The 20,547-nt window shown below is 43.2% G+C and overlaps 1 protein-coding gene across 1 annotated transcript in view; it reads right to left on the reverse strand.

Moving 5' to 3' along the window:
- Positions 1-20,547, reverse strand: part of csmd3b (CUB and Sushi multiple domains 3b) — an 898,971-nt gene that overhangs the window by 109,569 nt on the left and 768,855 nt on the right. The window contains 1 exon segment of the mRNA XM_060942250.1: positions 13,729-13,917. Within this exon segment, the coding sequence (XP_060798233.1) occupies positions 13,729-13,917 (189 nt within the window).

Consider the following 20,547-nt stretch of genomic DNA (forward strand, 5'->3'; position numbering starts at 1 on the left):
TGGTGTTTGTCCTGTTTTGTTGCATTACAAGCTGGAAATAAAATGGATTTTTGGGGAGTTAGCACCATTTGATTTACACAACATGCCTACCACTTTAAAGGTGCAAACTGTTTTTTGTTTTTTATTTATTGTGACACAAACAATAATTAAGATGAAAAAACAGAAATCTGTTTTGACCCTTCAAGTCAATACTTTGTAGAGCCACCTTTTGCAGCAATTACAGCTTCAAGTCTCTTGGGGTATGTCTCTATTAGCTTAGCACATCTAGCCACTGGAATTTTTGCCCATTCCTCAAGGCAAAACTGCTCCAACTCCTTCAAGTTCGATGGGTTGTGTTGGTGTACAGCAATCTTCAAGTTATGTGCTACACACTTCCTGGTTCTTGAGTTGTTTGCGACGAGTCCTTTTTTCCCGCGAGTGTTGGCGTTAATTACTAATCTTTTAAAAATTTTTTTCTATAAATCATTTTCCAGTATCATCTTCATTTTTATTGGACTGTCGCTTTCCTTTTTGTACTTTCCACTTTCGCTTTCCTTTTTCCGTTTTTTTTCTTTTTTCAGAAGAACGCCGAGACCGGAAGTTAGCTTTCTTTCTTTTTTTTCCTCCTCCTGAGTAAAGACCACAAGTGGAGGCCATCCACATCGGACCTGCTTTAATATCAACAGATCTTTTATTAAGGGTACGTGAATCTTTTCATCATGGCACACCTTCAGCCTGTTCAGTGTGCTGAGTGCAGGATGTTTAGTCATTCTTCCTCCATCGCTAGTGATAGCTTTATTTGTGATAAGTGCAGATTAGTTAGCTCTCTGACGGAGAAGATTATAGTACTAGAAGCGCATATCCAGGCTTTAGAGAAGGCCAGTGAGCATGAGAACAGTGTAGTTTCTGGAGGGGAAAGTCTGGATGCCCTAGGTGGAGTTAGCAATCCCCCAACTCCAGCATTAGAGCCCTTACAGCGGGGCGAATGGGTGACGGCTTGGCAGCATAAGCGTAGAGCCAAAGCTACCGCTGAGGCTCGCCCACGGGAGCACCACTCCTCTCCGCGTCACGTGTTGAACAGGTTTGCTCTCCTTAGTGATGCACCTGCTGAGAAACCTGAAAGACCTCTGGTTATAGGGGACTCTATCATACAACACGTAAAATTAGCTCAGCCTTTAGGGGCACCAGCAGCTTTAGTCAGGTGTATACTGGGAGCCAGGGTGCCAGACATAGCAGGTAATCTTAGGGTCCTAGGCAAGCACAGGTTCTCAAAAATAGTTATCCATGCAGGAGCTAATGATATACGCCTTTGTCAGTCTGAGGTTACTAAGAGTAACTTTGTAGAGGTGTTTAAATTAGCGAAGGCGATGTCCGATGCTGTAGTATGCTCTGGCCCCATCCCAATGCGGCGTGGCGATGTAGCTTACAGCAGGTTATGGTCGCTGAACTGCTGGTTGTCCAGGTGGTGCTCTGAAAAAATGTGTGGGCTTTATAGATAATTAGGCTAATTTTGAAGGCACTGCTGGCCTGTTAGGGCGGGACGCTATCCATCCCACTCGGGAAGGTGCTGCTCTCATTTCCTGCAGCATAGGTCATAGTCTCAGAACAGGCCTAGTTAATTTCTGACAATCCAGAGCCAAGGCCAGGGAGCAGACAAACAGACTAAACTGACTGTCTGCTAGCTGCACAGAGTCGCCACTCAGGGTCCACTACATCGAGACTGTGTCTGTTCCCCGAGCTCAACAAAAAGTAGAAATATTCAGAAAGTTTGTTCCAGTAACCTAATCAATATAAAATTAGATCATACTGACTGTACAGCCGCTGCCAGCACCTTTGATCTAAAGGTGGGGCTATTAAATATTAGATCTCTTACATCTAAAGTGCTAATGGTTAATGAACTCATTACTGATCAGGAGTTTAATGTACTTTGTTTAACTGAAACATGGATTAAGCCAAATGAATATATAGCATTAAATGAAGCGAGTCCTCCTGGATACAGTTATATACACCGGCCTCGTCTAACTGGCAGAGGAGGAGGCGTTGTGGTTATTTATAATGATTATCTAGGTGTAACACAAAAACCTGGTTATAAATTATAGGCTCCAGCTTGCCTGCGACCCTGTAGAACAGGATAAAGCGGCTAGAGATAATGAGATGAGATGAGACATTTGAAGTTCTTCATACTCATATAATGTATGTAGCCTTGAAAAATAAGTCTACCCAGTTAATTCCGTGACTTATTATTTACAGGCCCCCGGGACCAGTTTCTTTCTGAATTTGGAGATTTTATCTCAGACATGGTTATTTCCTTAGACAAAGCTTTAGTTGTTGGAGATTTTAATATTCACTTCGATAACCCAGAAGACCCTTTAAAAACAGCGTTTGTGTCCATTTTAGATTCAGTAGGGATTAATCAGAATGTCATAGGACTGACCCATAATGGCGGTCACACCCTCGATCTAATACTAACATTCGGGCTAAACGTAGAAAATATAGTCATACTTCCACAGTCTGAAGTTAACTCAGATGATTATCTCATCTCATTCAAAATATCTCATCTCATTATCTCTAGCCGCTTTATCCTGTTCTACAGGGTCGCAGGCAAGCTGGAGCCTATCCCAGCTGACTGCGGGCGAAAGGCGGGGTACACCCTGGACAAGTCGCCAGGTCATCACAGGGCTGACACATAGACACAGACAAACATTCACACTCACATTCACACCTACGGTCAATTTAGAGTCACCAGTTAACCTAACCTGCATGTCTTTGGACTGTGGGGGAAACCGGAGCACCCGGAGGAAACCCACGTGGACACAGGGAGAACATGCAAACTCCACACAGAAAGGCCCTTGCCGGCCACAGAGCTCGAACCCGGACCTTCTTACTGTGAGGCGACAGCGCTAACCACTACACCACCGTGCTGCCCATTCAAAATATGCCTGAGTAATAATATATGCACCTCACCACGCTACTGTATTAAACGTGCATTCACGTCAACTACTGCACAGAGCTTTATAAATGATCTCCCAGACTTATCAACTTTGATTGGGTCACTGTCAGCCCCTGCAGAACTTGATCAGGCAACTGAATGCTTTGAGTCAACATTCCGCCATTCCTTAGATAATGTAGCTCCTCTTAAAAGGAAAATGGTCAGAGACAAAAAATTAGCACCCTGATATAATGATGATACTCGCACTTTAAAACAGACCACTCGAAAATTGGAATGTAAATGGCGTCAAACAAAATTGGTAGTGTTCAAATTAGCGTGGAAGGAGAGCTTCCTGAAGTATAGAAAACCTCTTAGTGCTGCGAGATCAACATATCTCTCCTCCCTAATAGACGGTAACAAAAATAATCCTAGATTCCCATTTAATACTGTAGCAAAATCAACCAGGAATAAGTCCACTATACACACATGCATACCTGCAGTATGTAGTAGCAACGATTTCATGAATTTTTTTAATGATAAAATTGAGAATATCTGACAAAAAATTCAAACTACTAATTTAAGGTCAGACAATGTAAGTGACCCTGTAGTTAACAATATAACTATCAGATCAGCAATTAGAATGTTTTACTCCCCTAAAAGAAACTGAATTACTTTCATTAATCTCGGCATCAAAAACCTCAACTTGTGTACTAGATCCCTTACCTACACGTCTATTCAAACAGATAATACCTGAAGTAATTGAACCGCTTCTAAAAATAATACGTTCTTCTCTTACGATTGGCTATGTACCCAAATCCTTTAAACTAGCAGTTATCAAACCCCTGATTAAAAAACCTGACCTTGATCCCTGTCAGCTGTCCAATTATCAGCCAATATCAAACCTCCCCTTTATCTCCAAGATCCTTGAAAAAGCTGTGGCACAGCAGTTATGCTTATATTTACATAGGAATAACATCCATGAAATGTATCAGTCAGGATTTAGACCTCATCATAGCACAGAGACAGCTCTGGTTAAAGTAGTAAACAACCTACTGTTGGCGTCTGATCAGGGCTGTGTCTCACTACTTGTGTTGCTTGACCTTAGTGCAGCATTTGATACCATTGATCATTCCATTCTTCTGGATAGACTAGAAAATGTTGTGGGAGTTAAGGGAACGGGCCTCTCCTGGCTCAGGTCTTATTTAACTGATCGCTATCAGTATGTTGATATAAATGGTGATATTTCTAGACGTACTGAGGTAAAGTTTGGTGTTCCACAAGGTTCTGTCTTGGGTCCACTGCTTTTTTCTTTATATATGTTACCTCTGGGTGATATTATTCATAAACATTGTATTAGTTTCCACTGTTATGCTGATGACACACAGTTGTATGTTTCTGCAAAACCTGATGAGAGACACCAGCTTAACAGAATTGAAGAATGTGCAAAGGACATTAGACACTGGATGCTTATTAACTTCCTTCTGCTTAACTCTGACAAGACTGAAGTACTTGTACTCAGACCACATGCAGCTAGAAGCAAGTTTTCTGATTACACAGTAACTCTGGATGGCCTTTCTGTTTCTTCACGTGCAGCAGTAAAAGACCTCGGAGTGATTATTGACCCCAGTCTTTCATTCAAAACTCACATTGATAACATTACCTGGATAGCTTTCTTTCATCTCAGAAATATTGCTAAGATAAGAAATTTAATGTTACTACGTGACGCAGAAAAACTAGTTCATGCTTTCGTTACCTCCAGGTTGGATTATTGTAATGCCTTACTGTCTGGATGTTCCAATAAGTGCATAAACAAGCTCCAGTTAGTTCAAAATGCAGAAGCAAGTGTCCTTACTAGAACTAGAAAATATGACCACATCACCCCTGTCTTATCCACACTGCATTGGCTCCCAATCAAATTTCATATTGATTATAAAATACTACTATTGACCTTTAAAGCACTGAATGGTCTCGCTCCACAGTACCTGAGTGAACTTCTGGTCCTCTATGACCCGCCATGGCTACTTAGATCAAAAGGTGCAGGCTATCTGCTGGTACCTCGTATAGTGAAGGCTACATCAGGGGGCAGAGCCTTTTCTTACAAAGCCCCACAGTTATGGAACAGCCTTCCAAGTAATGTTCGGGAATCAGACACAGTCTCAGCGTTTAAGTCTCGGCTGAAAACATATCTGTTTAGTCAAGCCTTTTGTTAATGGTGTTTATGAGGTAAAGGTGTATATCTGGAGGGTCCTCAGACATGGAGTGTTTTGGTAAACTGGGATGTATGGATGCTGTCAGTCCCCACTCGCTTGCTCACTCGAGTTTGTTGACGGTGTAGCGGCTGCTGCTTTATGTCCCGGGACTCCCTCATGCCTGTGTTACCTTCTGGCTCTCCCCTTTTAGTTATGCTGTCATAGTTAGTTGCCGGAGTCCCTGCTTGTACTCAGCGCAAAATGTATACTGTACCTACTTATTCAGGTGACATTGGGCATACCTAACAACCTGTGTTTTCTCTCTCCCCCCCCCAAATCTGTCCCTCTGAGTTACATGTTGGTCCTGGGATCAAGATGCTGACCTCTTCTGCTCCTCAGACCTGCCTGATCCTGTTAGGACTAGGACTGTTTTGGCCTCTAGAGGCCGCTGTTATTTCCTTTTCATGTCGTGTTTATTTTGGCCTCTAGAGGCCGCCACTGTTCCTGTGTCTTGTGTTTGTGTTAATTGCCTAATTATCTTCACCTGTGTCCTTAATTAGTTTGTCTATTTATACCCCTGAGTTCAGTCCTCTTGTCACAGAGTCTTTGTGCTGTTATGTTTATCTCCAGTTTCCTTTGTACTGTGTTTTTTTGATCTTCTTAGCTTTTGTATTTTTGCACTTTGCTTTTCTTTTGGATTACACTCTTTGGTTTTTTTTGTCTTTTGTTTTGCCCTGTATATAGTGTATATAGTTTAAATAAACCTTTTTGATTCTTTTTCTACTTCCGCCTCACGCCTCTGCATTTGAGTCATCCCCCTGGTGGCCTAGTGGGGGTTTGCTGGATCATCACACCAACGAACCAGGTTCGAATCCCAGCAAAACCCTAACAGAAAGACTCCGTCATGACCGACTCAGCAGAGGCTGCTTCAACTGTCTACCCGGCCAACCTTCAGGGAATTATGGCAGCTTTGACACGCTTCGGAGCAACCATGGACGCTCATGGACGTACGCTCACCAGCCAACGTGAGGCCCTCGCTCGCCACGAGGAACTGCTTCAGCAAATTGGGAAAACCCTGGCACAGCTGACATCTCTGCCTGCATCTCCTGCTCCTGATCCAGTTCCTGCTCCTGATCCAGCTCCCACTCCTGCTCCAGTGCCTCCTGCAATGCTGCCTTCTTCACCTCGCGAACCCAGCCTTCCTGCACCACAGAGGTATGACGGCAAGCACAGTGAGTGCCGAGAGTTCCTTACCCAGTGTCAACTCACCTTTGAGCTTCAGCCTACCACCTACACTACGGATCGCCGCAAGATTGCCTTTGTGATCACCTTATTAGCTGGTAAGGCGCGAGCCTGGGCTACTGCTATCTGGCAAAGACAGGGACCTGAGTGCTTTGATTTCCAGCTGTTTTCTGAAGAGATGCTTCGGGTCTTCGATCAGGCAGACATCAGTACCGACGCAGCCCGAAAGCTCATGTCCATCCGGCAAGGAGGAAGCGTCGCAGATTACGCCATCTCGTTCCGAACACTCGCAGCAGTAAGTGGATGGAACGAGACTGCCCTGGTGTCAGCCTTCCACCATGGTCTGTCTGACCCCATCAAGGACGGTCTGGCCTCTATTGGATGCCCAAGTGACCTCGAAACCCTCATCTCACATGCTATTCGTCTGGACAACAGGATGAGAGAACGCCACCAAGCCTTGAGCCCCCCCAGCCTCCCTACCTCTACCTGGAGACCGTCTACCTCCTTCAGTGACTGTCCAGAACCCATGCAAGTGGGTCGTACTCGCCTCTCCGCATCTGAGAGGGAGCGCAGAAGGAGGGACAAGTGCTGCATCTACTGTGGCAAACCTGGTCACTTCCGAGCATCATGTCCCGAACTCTTGGGAAAAGGACCGCCCCGTCCAGCCGAGGGAGGGTTGTGACGGGGCCTACCCTCTCTCCCGGACTCCCTGGCCAAGGAATCTACATCCCGGTCTCCATCTCCTGGGGTGAGTCTGTCCACTCTTGTCAAGCTTTGATAGACTCAGGGGCGGCTGGGAACTTTATGGATATTCACTTCGCCCAAAGCATCAATATTCCGACTGCACCTCTTGAAGTCCCACTGTCTGTGTCTGCCCTCGATGGCCAAGCGTTAGGTGATGGAAGAGTCACCCAAGTTACTTCTCCAGTTTTCCTCCAGTCTCAAGGTCACAAGGAAGAAATATCCCTGCACCTGATTCCTTCACCTGAGTTCCCAGTTATTCTAGGCCTTCCTTGGCTTACTCGCCACAACCCTCGCATAGACTGGGTAACAAGCCAGGTTGTGGAATGGGGCCCTGCATGCCATGCCTCTTGTCTGCTCTCTAGCTCTCCTGTGTCTCCTGCCGAGCCCCCTGATCTCACCGAGTTATCTCAAGTTCCCACAGAGTACTGGGATCTCAAGGAGGTATTCAGCAAGAGCAGGGCCGCCGTTCTTCCTCCGCACCGGGCCTACGACTGTGCCATCGACTTGCTCCCTGGGACTACCCCTCCTCGTGGCAGACTGTTTTCACTCTCTCAGCCAGAACGCAAGGCCATGGAGGAATACCTCAAAGATGCCCTGGTCTCTGGGTTTATTCGACCCTCCACTTCACCTGCTGGAGCCGGCTTCTTCTTTGTCGGCAAGAAGGATGGGGGGCTCCGACCATGTATTGATTACAGGGGCCTGAATAAGATCACTGTGCGCAACCGATATCCCCTTCCGCTGATGTCCACAGCTTTCGACCTGCTCCAAGGCGCCACCGTCTTCACCAAGTTGGACCTACGGAACGCATACCACCTCATCCGTATCCGACAGGGAGACGAGTGGAAGACTGCCTTTAACACCCCGTCTGGGCACTACGAATACCAGGTGATGCCCTTCGGACTCACCAACGCACCAGCTGTTTTTCAGGCCCTAATCAACGACGTCTTAAGGGACATGATTAACCTATACGTTTTTGTCTACCTCGATGACATCCTTATCTTTTCCAAGACCGTGCAGGAGCACCGCCACCATGTCCGCCAGGTTCTCCAGAGGCTGCTACAGAACAATCTGTTCGCCAAGGCCCAGAAATGCGAATTTCATGTTCCCGAGGTCTCCTTTCTGGGATTTATTGTACGGACAGGCCAACTCCAAATGGACCCTGCCAAGACCCTGGCCGTCCGGGATTGGCCTACTCCCAAGTCCGTTAAGGAGGTTCAGCGGTTCTTAGGATTCGCTAACTTCTACCGCAAGTTCATCAGGAACTTCAGTTCTGTGGCAGCACCCATGTCAGACCTCACCAAAGGGACAGGTGGATCTTATGGCTGGTCTCCTCAGGCAGAAAAGGCGTTCAAAGACCTCAAGGACCGCTTCTGCACGGCACCCATTCTGGTTCTCCCGGACACCTCCCAACCATTCATCGTGGAGGTGGACGCCTCGGACAGTGGTGTCGGCGCGGTGCTCTCTCAACGTTCGGAAGGAAAGCTGCACCCCTGCGCTTACTTCTCCCACCGCCTGAGTCCTGCTGAGTCCCGGTACGATGTGGGGGATCGAGAACTGCTAGCGGTCAAACTGGCCCTTGAGGAGTGGAGGCACTGGCTGGAGGGAGCACAACATCCATTCCTGGTTTGGACTGACCACAAGAACCTGGAGTACCTCCAGCAAGCCAAGAGACTGAACCCTCGACAGGCTAGGTGGGCCCTGTTTTTCAGTCGATTTGACTTCACCCTCTCATACCGCCCCGGCTCCAAGAACACCAAACCTGACGCACTGTCCAGACTGTTCTCTGCCACTAACAGGGAGAATGAAGTCGGGCCTATTATCCCTGTGTCCCGGATTGTGGCCCCTGTCCGCTGGGGTATTGAGGAGGCTGTTCGACGAGCCCAACGCCAGGACCCCGGTCCTGGGACGGGGCCACCAGGCCTCTTGTACGTCCCACATCAAGCCCGGGCCAAGGTTCTCCAGTGGGGTCACTCTTCCCCTCTCACCGCCCACCCGGGAGCTCGGAGGACCCTGGACTTCCTGAAAAGACGCTTCTGGTGGCCTAACATGGAGCAGGAAGTAAGGTCATTTGTCCTGTCCTGTGAGGTTTGCACCAGAACCAAGAACCCACGACAGCGTCCCCAGGGTCTCCTGCATCCTCTGACCATTCCCCGGCGTCCCTGGTCCCACGTGGCAGTCGACTTTATCACGGGTCTCCCTGAGTCACAAGGTAACACGGTCATTTTGGTCTTAGTTGACAGATTCTCCAAGGCCTGCCGCTTCATACCACTGTGCAAACTCCCCTCTGCTCTTGAAACTGTGAAACTTTTGTTTAATCATGTCTTCCGAGTCTTTGGTCTTCCACAGGACATCGTCTCAGACCGAGGGCCCCAGTTCTCCTCCCGAGTGTGGCACGGGTTCTGCAAGGTCATCGGAGCCACTGCCAGCCTCTCCTCTGGGTTTCACCCACAGTCCAATGGTCAGACGGAGAGGCTCAACCAGGACCTGGAAACCACCCTGCGAGGCCTGGCTATGGATAACCCGACATCGTGGAGCACCTGGCTGCCATGGGCGGAGTACGCCCACAACACCCTGTAGTCATCGGCCACCAAGCTGTCGCCATTCCAGTGCCAATTCGGGTTCCAGCCACCTCTGTTCCCGGACCAGGAGGAGGACGCGGGGGTGCCCTCGGTCAACCAATATGTGAGACGGTGTCGCAAGACCTGGAGCAAGGTCAGGAAGACCCTCATACAGACCTCCAGAACCAACCAGACTCAGGCCAACCGCCATAGAAGACCTGCACACGCTTTCCGCCCTGGGCAGCGTGTTTGGCTGTCCACTAAGGACCTTCCACTGCGGGTGGAGAACCGCAAGCTTGCTCCTCGCTACATTGGCCCCTTCAAGGTGGTGCGCAGGGTGAACCCTGTCTCCTACCGGCTCCAGTTGCCCCGGACTCTGAGGATCAACCCCACTTTCCATGTTTCCCTGTTACGGCCCGTACTGACGTCTACGTATGCCCCTGCCCCTAGGAACCCCCCACCCCCCCGCATCTTCCAGGGGCAGACTGTGTTCACTGTGAATCGCCTGCTTGACTCCCGCCGGGTCCGCGGCGGGTTGCAATATCTGGTGGACTGGGAGGGCTATGGTCCTGAGGAGCGCTGCTGGGTTCCTGCTCGGGATGTCCTTGATAAAGAACTATGTCGGGACTTCCATTCGGCCCATCCGGATCGCCCTGGGAACGTCAGGAGACGCTCCTAGAGGGGGGGGTCCTGTTAGGACTAGGACTGTTTTGGCCTCTAGAGGCCGCTGTTATTTCCTTTTCATGTCGTGTTTATTTTGGCCTCTAGAGGCCGCCACTGTTCCTGTGTCTTGTGTTTGTGTTAATTGCCTAATTATCTTCACCTGTGTCCTTAATTAGTTTGTCTATTTATACCCCTGAGTTCAGTCCTCTTGTCACGGAGTCTTTGTGCTGTTATGTTTATCTCCAGTTTCCTTTGTACTGTGTTTTTTTGATCTTCTTAGCTTTTGTATTTTTGCACTTTGCTTTTCTTTTGGATTACACTCTTTGGTTTTTTTTGTCTTTTGTTTTGCCCTGTATATAGTGTATATAGTTTAAATAAACCTTTTTGATTCTTTTTCTACTTCCGCCTCACGCCTCTGCATTTGAGTCATCCCCCTGGTGGCCTAGTGGGGGTTTGCTGGATCATCACACCAACGAACCAGGTTCGAATCCCAGCAAAACCCTAACAGATCCATCCTGGTGCCCTGTGTCTGGTTGGAGTCTCATCGCATCGCTCCCATGAGGACAGTTGAAAGTCACACCTGGAGGATGCTCTGGACTCTTACAGTAATGCTTTTATGGCTGAGGACTACAGTTGACTTGCTAACTTTAGGACTGCAGTTGTCATGAACAGTTTTGCACTCAAGTTTCCATCAATGAAGAGTTTATAACATCAACGAAACTGACTCCATGTTAAAACTGTTAATATTATAGTCATGCTGTCTGTGAGGATGGGTTCCCTTTTGAGTCTGGTTCCTCTCGAGGTTTTCCTCCTCATGTCATCTGAGAGAGTCTTTCCATGCCACCGTCGCCACAGGCGTGCTCATTGGGGATAGATTAGGGATAAAATTAGCTCATGTTTTAAGTCTCTCAAATTCTGTAAAGCTGCTTTGCAACAATGTTTATTGTTAAAAGCGCGTTACAAATAAACTTGAAAACTTGATGTCACAGATTTTCAATTGGATTGAGGTCTGGGCTTTGATTAGGCTATTCCAAGACATTTAAATGTTTCCCTTTAAACCACTCCATTGTAGCTTCAGCAGTATGTTTAGGGTCATTGTCTTGCTGGAATGTGAACCTTCATCCCAATCTCAAACCTCTGGCTGACTCAAACAGGTTTTCCTCCAGAATTGCACTGTATTTAGTGCCATCCATCTTTTCTTCAGTCTTGACCAGCTTTCCTGTCCCTACAGATGAAAAACATCCCCACAACAAGATGCTGCCACCACCATGCTTCACTGTAGGAATGGTGTTCTCAGGGTGTTGGGTTTGTGCCACACGTGGCATTTCCCATGATGGCCAAAAAGATTAATTTTAGTCTCATCTGACCAAGTAATCTTTTTCCATGTGTTTGGGGAGTCTGCCACATGCTGTTGGGCAAACTCCAAATATGGTTTCTTATTTTTTTCTTGAAGCAGTGGCTTTTTTCTGGCCACTCTTCCATAAAGCTGCACTCTGTGGCATGTACAGCTTAAAGTCGTCCTATGGACAGATACTCCCATCTCTGCTGTGGCTCTTCGCAGCTCCTTCAGTGTTATCTTTGGTGTCTTTGTTGCATCTCTGATTAACACTTTCCTTGCCCGGTCTGTGAGTTTTGGTGGGCGGCCTTCTCTTGTCAGGTTTGTAGTGGTGCCATATTCTTTCCATTTTGCTATAATGGATTTAATGGTGCTCCCTGGGATATTCAAAGTTTGGGATATTTTTCATAACCCAACTCTGATCTATACTTCACAACTTTGTCTCTGACCTGTTTCAAGGCTCCTTGGTTTTCATGTTGCTTGCTTAGTTGTGTAGCAGAGTCAGGGTCCTTCCAGAACAGGTTGATTTATACAGACATCATGTGACAGATCATGTGACACTTCTGATTGCACACAGGTGGATTTTAATCAAATAATTATGTGACTTATGAAGTGAATTGGTTGGACCAGCTCTTATTTAGGGTTTTCATATGAAAGGGAGTGAATACCTATGCACACTCCAGATTTCTATTTTTTCATCTTAATTATTGTTTGTGTCACAATAAAACAACAATTTTCACCTTTAAAGTGATAGGCATGTTGTGTAAATCAAATGGTGCTAACCCTTCAAAAATCCAGTTTAATTCCAGCTTGTAATGCAACAAAACAGGACAAACACCAAGGGGATGAATACTTTTGCAAGACACTGTATTTGATGTAATTTGGAATGCATTGGAAATAAGATTACATTGTAAACATCCGATCAACTAATCGATCTCATCAGTACAATTCTGTCAGGAAAGATGGAGAAGGAAACTGCAGCTTCAGCAGCTTTACTTGTGTCACTTCTGAGCACTCGATATTAAAATATGAAAATCTTCTTTTAAGCCCAAAATATTTTGTGTGCTGGTTATACGGTATTCACCTCAGTTATTTGTGATATTGCTGTTATGTCAACAATTTTTATGCTTATAACATTGTTCATGATAGATAATGCATTTGTTTTGTATTTACATGGTTTACTCATATCGTATGTTTTTTCTTTTTTATTTGCTATAACAAATCACTAAAGCCTATTAGGAAAAGCAGACTAGGTGTAGCAGTTAACCTGGCTAGCTCAGTAATCGAAGCACTCTTACAAATTTTATTCATAGTTCAAGTTGTTTTTACAATGCTAATCTTCCATCCATCCATTATCTGTAGCCGCTTATCCTATACAGGGTCGCAGGCAAGCTGGAGCCTATCCCAGCTGACTATGGGCGAGAGGCGGGGTACACCCTGGACAAGTCGCCAGGTCATCACAGGGCTGACACATAGACACAGACAACCATTCACACTCACATTCACACCTACGGTCAATTTAGAGTCACCAGTTAACCTAACCTGCATGTCTTTGGACTGTGGGGGAAACCGGAGCACCCGGAGGAAACCCATGCGGACACAGGGAGAACATGCAAACTCCACACAGAAAGGCCTTCATCGGCCGCTGGGCTCGAACCCAGGACCTTCTTGCTGTGAGGCGACAGCGCTAACCACTACACCACCGTGCCGCCCACAATGCTAACCTGATACTTATAAATGCTTTTTACATGTTAGCAATATTATCCTTGTTGTTCCAATGCAAAGCAAATCTAACTTTGGACACCAAAAATGTCCAGCTCATGGACTACAGCTGTGATAAGGGTTAAATTGTGTACATTTTAAACATTGCCTTTAATGACCCCCAAAACAAAGTATATCCTGGTAATATTCATGTTAAGTATTAACATTATAGCCTACATTATGGATTAAGGAATTGAACATGCATTAAAACGCATACATTTATGTTGCTCTTGGTATTATGTTATACTCATTGTAATTTCTGTTTAGCCCATATGGAAAAATACTTATAAACAATGAAAGGAGTGTGTAGCTGTGTTCAGCTCTCACCCTGGCAGGCAGGTACCGGTGCGTCCCATGTGTAGTAGCCATAAGGCGTCTTCCTGCAGACGGCTGTGCTCTTGCCAATGAGGCGATAGCCGCGATCACAGGCCCAGCGAACCTGGCTGTTCAGATGCCCTCCTGTCTGACTGCTGATGGAGCCATGGAGCGGTGAATCTGGGGTGCTACAGTACAGAGCTGCACACACACACACATAGACACACACAGACAGACAGACAGAAAGCAAACCCCATCAGCTCCTTAATCACCACCTAGAAGAGACACCCTTGCTCGGGGCTCTCTCAGCATGCCTTCTGCCATGTGTTAGGGAACAATCACTTGGTTGCCTTTTGCCAATCTGCTACGACTTCTCAAAGGCTGTCCGGACACAACAATATGAGAAACACTCATTATTTAAACATTCTTTTTAGCCAGAATTTTCCAAGTAGAAGTTATTATTCTTGCCAAATATTTTATAGACAAATATCTGGGGATATTACATTTCTCTCCAGTAACCATTAAGCATAAATAATGTATGGGTTTTGTTCCAGATGAGCATGACCTAAGGCATGATTATAGTACAGTTTCAACCATGACTCAAAGAATATAAAAAAGTGCTGTCTATAATCTTTTTTTTCTTCTTTTCTTCTCTGAAAATATAATATTGGAATTACTGCTATAAAAACACACAACCATTTAACCAATTACAAAAACACATCCCATATTAGGTTATATTTCCTCCACGTGTCTAAGTGAAAATTATGTACTTGATTTTATTCAAAACAGTCAGATTTGAGAAAGTATTTTTAAATATACTAAAATGTTTGCAATTTTTTAATTTAAGTGATACAAAAACACAGAAAATGCTGGAAAGTAAACTTTCATCACACCTTAATTACTGCACAATGTATTTAAATAAAAACACTCAGAAATACACTTTTAGTTACAGTGCAAAAAATGTCATTGTAGCAAGTGAAAATATCTTAAACATAGTCATATTTAGCTAATATTTCTTATTATAAGATTATAAAAAAACAAATATAAGATTATTAAACCTATTCCTAGATATTTTCCTCATTTTATGCTGTAAATTGTATTATTGCATTGGCAGATGATTTTGCTTGGTTGCTTGATGATTTTGCTAGAAATAAATGCTAAAAATTAGCTAAAATGATCCACCAATAGAACCATTTCAAACTTGAAATTAGTATAGAAATTGCTAACAATAGGCTTAATAATCTTATGTTTGTTTTACTGTAATCTTATAAACGAAAATATGAGCTAAACTGGATGATATTCGAGGTATGTCCACTTGCTAAGATGTAATTATTTTCAGTGTACAATTTTATACACACACACACACACACACACACACACACACACACACACACTGTGCAGAAGTCTTAGACAAATTTTGTTATTAATTTCTAGTTTATGACTTCTACATTATCGAGTCAGTACAAAACCATTTAAGAGTTCCAAATGTTCATTTTCCAGCACAAAATTAAATGTTACAGACAAAAAAAAGTTCGTATCTGAGCAGCATATTACAAAAGAGAGCACTTTTCAGATTAAACAAGAAAACATAATGAAGGTTACTGGGTTTTGCTGCAAAATTAAGAAGTGTGACAGTCAAAGTGTCCAGAAGAACTGTGGCTGGTTACATTACAGGCATTTAGCCAATGCGGTTATCCAGAGTGATGTACAACATATCCAGAGCACCCTGAGGAGCAGTTGGGAGTTAGGTGCCTTACACAAGGGCACTTCAACCATTTCTGCTGGTCCAGGGAATCAAACCAGCAACCTTTTGGTCCCAAAACTGCTTTTCTAACCATTAGGCCATGGCTTCCCCCATGGTTCTGTAAGATGCTCAGTAAAACCTACAGCTCATTTCCTTATAAAATTGCACTCATTGCACATGAGACAACTTTTTTTTTTTAAAGCAAAGGGTCGTCTCACACCAAATACTGACTTTGTTTCATTTATTATGATTTTCTGCTGTTTATACTTTATTTTAATGTTGAAACATTTCATTTCATTATTTTTAAAGCCATTTTTAGTCTACAGCATTTCTTGACATGCACCTAAAACTCCGGTATGACTAAGAAAAGTCATACCGGAGAATCAACAGTTCACACAAATGTAATTACCAATAAGATGTAACACTATAATTCATGTGTAAAAGTGCATATGTGCTCAGTAGTTATGGTTGCATATATAATTTAGGATTAACTACACACACTGATCTCAAACTTTATATATATTTATATACATACAGATGTATATAAATAGATATAAAGCTTGAGATCAGAGTGTGTAGTTCATAAATTATATATGCAACCATAACTACTGAGCACATATGCACTTTTACACATGAATTATAGTGTTACATCTTATTGGTAATTGCATTTGTGTGAACTGTTGATTCTGTAGTATGCCTTTTCTTTCTGATGGTTTATACTGAGACATATGTAATTACCTACATCATACTGTTACTGCTTTTGTGCTTTAGGTTAACATGCTCTATATTATAGTAATTATATAAAGGTTACACGTTAAAATAAGTGGACAGCAGTTGTATGGTTAATAAGTATAGTTAATATTTGAGCACAAATGCACAATGTCACTTTGCACCCGTCTTTGTCTTGTCATATATGTTGTTTGTTTTACCTTGACAGCTATATATCGAGTTTATATACAGTAGTGCTTGAAAGTTTGTGAACCCTTTAGAATTTTCTATATTTCTGCATAAATATGACCTAAAACATCATCAGATTTTCACACAAGTCCTAAACGCAGATAAAGAGGACCCAGTTAAACAAATGAGACAAAAATATTATACTTGGTCATTTATTTATTTATTGAGGAAAATGATCCAATATTACATATCTGTGAGTGGCAAAAGTATGTGAACTTTTGCTTTCAGTATCTGGTGTGACCCCCTTGTGCAGCAATAACTGCAACTAAATGTTTCCAGTAACTGTTGATCAGTCCTGCACACCAGCTTGGAGGAATTTTAGCCCATTCCTCCGTACAGAACAGCTTCAACTCTGGGATGTTGGTGGGTTTCCTCACATGAACTGCTCGCTTCAGGTCCTTCTACAACATTTCGATTGGATTAAGGTCAGGACTTTGACTTGGCCATTCCAAAACATTAACTTTATTCTTCTTTAACCATTCTTTGGTAGAACCACTTGTGTGCTTAGGGTCGTTGTCTTGCTGCATGACCCACCTTCTCTTGAGATTCAGTTCATGGACAGATGTCCTCAAATTTTCCTTTAGAATTCGCTGGTATAATTCAGAATTCATTGTTCCATCAATGATGACAAGCCATCCTGGCCCAGATGCAGCAAAACAGGCCCAAACCATGATACTACCACCACCATGTTTCACAGATGGGATAAGGTTCTTATGCTGGAATACAGTGTTTTCCTTTCTCCAAACATAACGCTTCTCATTTAAACCAAAAAGTTCTATTTTGGTCTCATCCATCCACAAAACATTTTTCCAATAGCCGTCTGGGGCTTGTCCACGTGATCTTTAGCAAACTGCAGACAATGTTCTTTTTGGAGAGCAGTGGCTTTCTCCTTGCAACCCTGCCATGCACACCATTGTTGTTCAGTGTTCTCCTGATGGTGGACTAATGAACATTAACATTAGCCAATGTGAGAGAGGCCTTCAGTTGCTTAGAAGTTACCCTGGGGTCCTTTGTGACCTCGCCGACTATTACACGCCTTGCTCTTGGAGTGATCTTTGTTGGTCAACCGCTCCTGGGGAGGGTAACAATGGTCTTGAATTTCCTCCATTTGTACACAATCTGTCTGACTGTGGATTGGTGGAGTCCAAACTTGAGATGGTTTTGTAACATTTTCCAGCCTGATGAGCATCAACAACGCTTTTTCTGAGGTCCTCAGAAATCTCCTTTGTTCGTGCCATGATACACTTCCACAAACGTGTTGTGAAGATCAGACTTTGATAGATCCCTGTCCTTTAAATAAAACAAGGTGCCCACTTGCACCTGATTGTCATCCCACTGATTGAAAACACCTGACTCTAATTTCACCTTCAAATGAACTGCTGATCCTAGAGGTTCACATACTTTTGCCACTCACAGATATGTAATATTGGATCATTTTCCTCAATAAATAAATGACCAAGTACAATATTTTTGTCTCATTTGTTTAATTGGCTTCTCTTTATCTACTTTTAGGACTTGTGTGAAAATCTGATGTTGTTTTAGGTCACATTTATGCAGAAATATAGAAAATTCTAAAGGGTTCACAAACTCTCAAGCACCACTGTAGCTGGTTTTGTTTTTCATTCTATTTCCTTATAAATGGACCATGGGGAGCCTGAGGGAAACACTGTAGACTTGGATATGGACGTATTGACAATAAAACTCTTTTGAATCTTGAATTGAATCTTGAATATTTAGGTACATCACAATCTTACTGGAAAGGCAGCAATGATTTGCAAATTAAATTGCAAATGTAAAAAAGAAAAAAAATCCAACTGTAAGATCCCACTGCTTTTTCCCCTCAATGTGTCCAGTTCTAAACTGTCAGGATTTACTGTACATGTTGTAGATGATGCAAAACTACTGTGCACTTGTGCATTTCCAAAAACTGTACACATCCTCACAATCATCAGAAATCATATAAATATGTAATATATTTATCTATAACAGCACAAGTAATTAAAAAAAAGTTAGACCCACAAACATGATCTCGCAGTCATTAAGAACATGCAGCTCACAGGCTTCCTCTAATCTTTCGGAATACAGCAAGTGCTTCCATTAAAATGATCACAATTTTAGTCGTGCAAAGCAGACACTCTCACTCACTTCACAGCACACACAGACACGCAGTCATGCCCAGACTCACTCGGATTTAATAACTGTGTGTATGTGCTGTAAAAAACAATCATCGACAACAACCTTTAAATCTGAACTCAGCATTAAGATGTTAGAAAGACCTGCCTTTGCGACTCACGATGAATGAGCCATCCATCATCCGCAAAACAACTAAAAACAAGCGAGTGAGCAGCTCAGTTAACATGTGCTGTCACGTTTCAATTGACCCAGCTTTTAATAGACCATGAAACTCTTGGCTTGACTGGCATGCCCTCATCAATCATGAAGCACATCTCAGGGAGATTATACTGTATGTCAGGGAACTATTGTTATTAAAAGCAGCGATGAGGATGTGTCTCTCTGCTCCATAATTCCCCCTCCAGGGAAAGTCATCACAAGCTCAGGATGAACGGAAGTTCACTCGGAACCAGAGTCTTTAATCTTAGGAAGAGCTGGACTGCTGATGCTATTACAATAAGCAGACATGTTAGTCCTGAAATGAAAGCAGTTCCGTGAACAGGAAAGACTGAGGAATTAGAGAGAGAGAGAGAGAGAGAGAGAGAGAGAGAGAGAGAGAGAGAGAGAGAGAGAGAGAGAAACGTGTGGGGATCATTACACTTCAGAAGAGATTTATGCAAAAGTCTTTAGCATACTTAAACATCCAAGATGATAAATAAATCTTCACATAAATCTCCAGAAAAGCTTTCTGGTGGAGAATTAATGTCTTTTCTTGCCATCAATGTCCATGAGACCCTCTGTCTTTACCAGACGGTAAGATCTGCACTCGCCTTTATTAATCATGTAGGAAGGATGCTCAGAAATGTAACTGGGTTATACAGAAAATTAAAGAAAAATAAACAGGGCGTCAGAGAACATTTAATCTTTTAAAAGTTAGAAAAAGGACAGAGGACTTCATTTGTGTTCAAATACCGGTACTATGAGGAAAAAAGTTCTCATCAAAACAATACAGGTGGTGCTTCGAAGATTCCAGTCACCATTCATAGTACCAGTCACAAGTTTGAACACACCTTCTAATTCAATGGATTGCTTTTCTTCTTTTGGTTTTTATTTTAAGACACTTTTAGACATGCCTTAAAGTAATGATGGATGTCGTTTCTCTTTACTTAGTTGAGCGGTTCTTGATATAATATGGATTACTACAGTTGTGGAATAGGGCTATTTACTGTGTTTTTATTATTTACTATTTACTGTATGATCTCAAACTCATTAAGGCAAGAAATTGCACTAATTAACTTTTGACGAGGCACAGCTGTTAATTGAAAAACATTCCAGGTGATGACCTCATGGAGCTGGGTAAGATGATGCCAATAGTGTACAAAGCGTCATCAAGGTAAACGCTGGCTACTTTGAATAAAATAAAACATGAAACGTATTTTAAAACACTTTTTGTTTACCACATAATTCCATATATGTTCCACCTGTTACTTCATAGTTTTGATGTCTTTAATATTGTTCTACAATGTAGAAAATACAAAATACAGAAAAACTTATGAATGAGAAGGGGTGCACAAACTTAAGTATAGTAAAAAATACAAATCCAATCCTACATCGATGATCACTGAACATCCCACGAAACACTGGCAAGTCTAGACTTGTATTCCTTATATTTAGTTATAAAATACTATGCTTCAAGATGAGTAACTGAATAACAGGCTGAGACATTAAAGGGTTGAATTGGTTTGTCCATGTAGCAGCACAGATAAGATTGTTTATTCTATCCACATTCACTGGATATGAGCAAGCGTGCACTCTGATTGGCTACTCTACTACTAGGCTATCAGCTCATATGCCATGAGTAGAGAAAAACAAAATGGCGGGCGTGTTGCTGAACCAACCGAGAATGAAATAAAAACTCTACTCGCAAATAAAACCCCCAAAATACAAAAAAAAAAGGCAACAAAATATGGAATAAAAGTATTTGATGGTAAGAATGTATCTTTTTTTAATTTTTCAAG

Source organism: Neoarius graeffei, chromosome 16 (assembly GCF_027579695.1).
Source record: "Neoarius graeffei isolate fNeoGra1 chromosome 16, fNeoGra1.pri, whole genome shotgun sequence".
NCBI lineage: Eukaryota > Metazoa > Chordata > Actinopteri > Siluriformes > Ariidae > Neoarius > Neoarius graeffei.